Source organism: Eimeria tenella, genomic scaffold (genome assembly GCF_000499545.2).
Source record: "Eimeria tenella Houghton genomic scaffold, Eth_scaff139, whole genome shotgun sequence".
Classification (NCBI taxonomy): Eukaryota; Apicomplexa; class Conoidasida; order Eucoccidiorida; family Eimeriidae; genus Eimeria; species Eimeria tenella.
Window position 1 is genome coordinate 44,020 of NW_013541511.1, and position 1,558 is coordinate 45,577.

Consider the following 1,558-nt stretch of genomic DNA (forward strand, 5'->3'; position numbering starts at 1 on the left):
CTGCTGCTGGGCCCGGCTGCAGCGGCCGCTGCTGCGGAGGCCAGCAGGCTGCTGCTGATGGACTTCGTCACCTGCTGCGTGCTGCGGGGAGTCTCCAGCTGCGGCAGCCGCGAAGCAGCAGCTCGCAACTCCTCTAGGGTTTGGGGGGCCCTCCCAGACCCTGAGGGGCCCCCCTCGAGGAGGCAAGCAGCAAACCCGAACGTGAGTGAGGACCAGGAGGGCCAGAAGCGGCGTCGGCACGGCGCTGCTACTGCTGCTGCTGCTGCTGTTGCTGGGGCTGCTGCTGCTGCTGCTGCGGCGGCGGCGGCGGACTCGTGGGTGGCGCCCGCTGCGGAGTCCGCCGCGAACTCCTCCTCTGCTGCGGCCGCTGCTGCTGCTGCAGCAACGGCGTCCGACGCAGCAGCAGCGTCGGAGTCGTCATCTGCTGCAGCAACGTCGCTGTGCTCAAGCAGCGGCTCTGTCTCCTCCAGCATTGTTGCTGTTGCTGCAACGGCAGCACACAGCCCAGGTCCTGCGCCGTCGGTGCTCGCTGCGCTGCCGCAGGTTCTCCGAGCGTCGTGGTAGCTGCTGCTGTGGGTGCAGCAGCTGCTGCAGAAGCAGCCGCAGCTGGTGGGCCGGGGCTGCTGCAGCTGCTGCTACGGAAGGCCTTGCGGCCCGCAACAGACTGGAGAGCCCCCTACCGTTTCCCCATGGATTCTCCTTTCGCAGGGCCCAGGTTCGGCGCTAGGGTTTAGGGTTTAGGGTTCAGGGTTTGGCAGCTGTGGGGAGCAGCGGCTGGAGCCATAGACCAAGACAGCGCCCGAGAGACCCTCTGCAGGGCAGCAGCAGAAGACCCCCTGTCCGCGTTATTTGCCTTTGAAATGAAAATAAAAATTGCTGCTTTTAAGAATCCAAAGACAAACGAACAAATCAGCAGCAGCAGCGCCTCAATGCCCCAGCTCATGGGCCCCCAGTGCACGACGCTGCCGACGGGGGCCCCACGGGCTCATCGGTTTCTGCAGGAAGCACTAAAGAAATGAGACAAAATTAAAGACAAATCCTCTAATTAATGCAAACTAAAGAAGGTCTTTAAGTTGCTTGCTGCGGCGTAGACCTGCCTGAAGCCCGCAGACATGAGCGCCGCCACTCGCTGCCTCAAGTCTTAGCAGCAGCAGCAGCAGCAGCAGCAAACCTTTGCCGATCCTGCTCTTCAGCAATTAAGTGCCTGCTGTTGCTGTTTCTTCAAGCAGCAGCACACAAACTGCTGGCACTCAAAGGCTAGCTCAGGGGAGCCAGGGGCTCCTAAGTGTCTCAAGAACCTCGAAGCAGCAAGCTGCAGCAATTGGTGGTCTGCAGCAGTTGCTGCTTCAACAGCAGCAGCACAGGCTGCAGCTCCTGCTGCAGTCACAGCAGCGCAGGCGCTGTACACTGCAGCAGACCCGTTTGGCAGCAACTGGAAAGAAACCGACGTCGGCGGCCCCTCAAGGAGAGTAGCAGCAGCAGCAGCAGCACAGGCAGAAGCAGGCGCAGCAAACCTCAAATAGAGGAAGCAATGGGGCAGATACTCCTGCTGAGGGCC

At 61.7% G+C, this 1,558-nt stretch overlaps 1 protein-coding gene across 1 annotated transcript in view; it reads right to left on the reverse strand.

Annotated features, from left to right (window-relative positions):
• Positions 1-473, reverse strand: part of ETH_00032805 (ABC transporter, putative) — a gene marked incomplete at both ends in the record, with an annotated part of 4,567 nt that extends 4,094 nt beyond the window's left edge. The window contains one exon of the mRNA XM_013373376.1: positions 196-473. Coding sequence (XP_013228830.1) covers positions 196-473 — 278 coding nt within the window. The remainder of the gene's footprint in view (positions 1-195) is intronic.
• Positions 474-1,558: the final 1,085 nt, after the last annotated feature.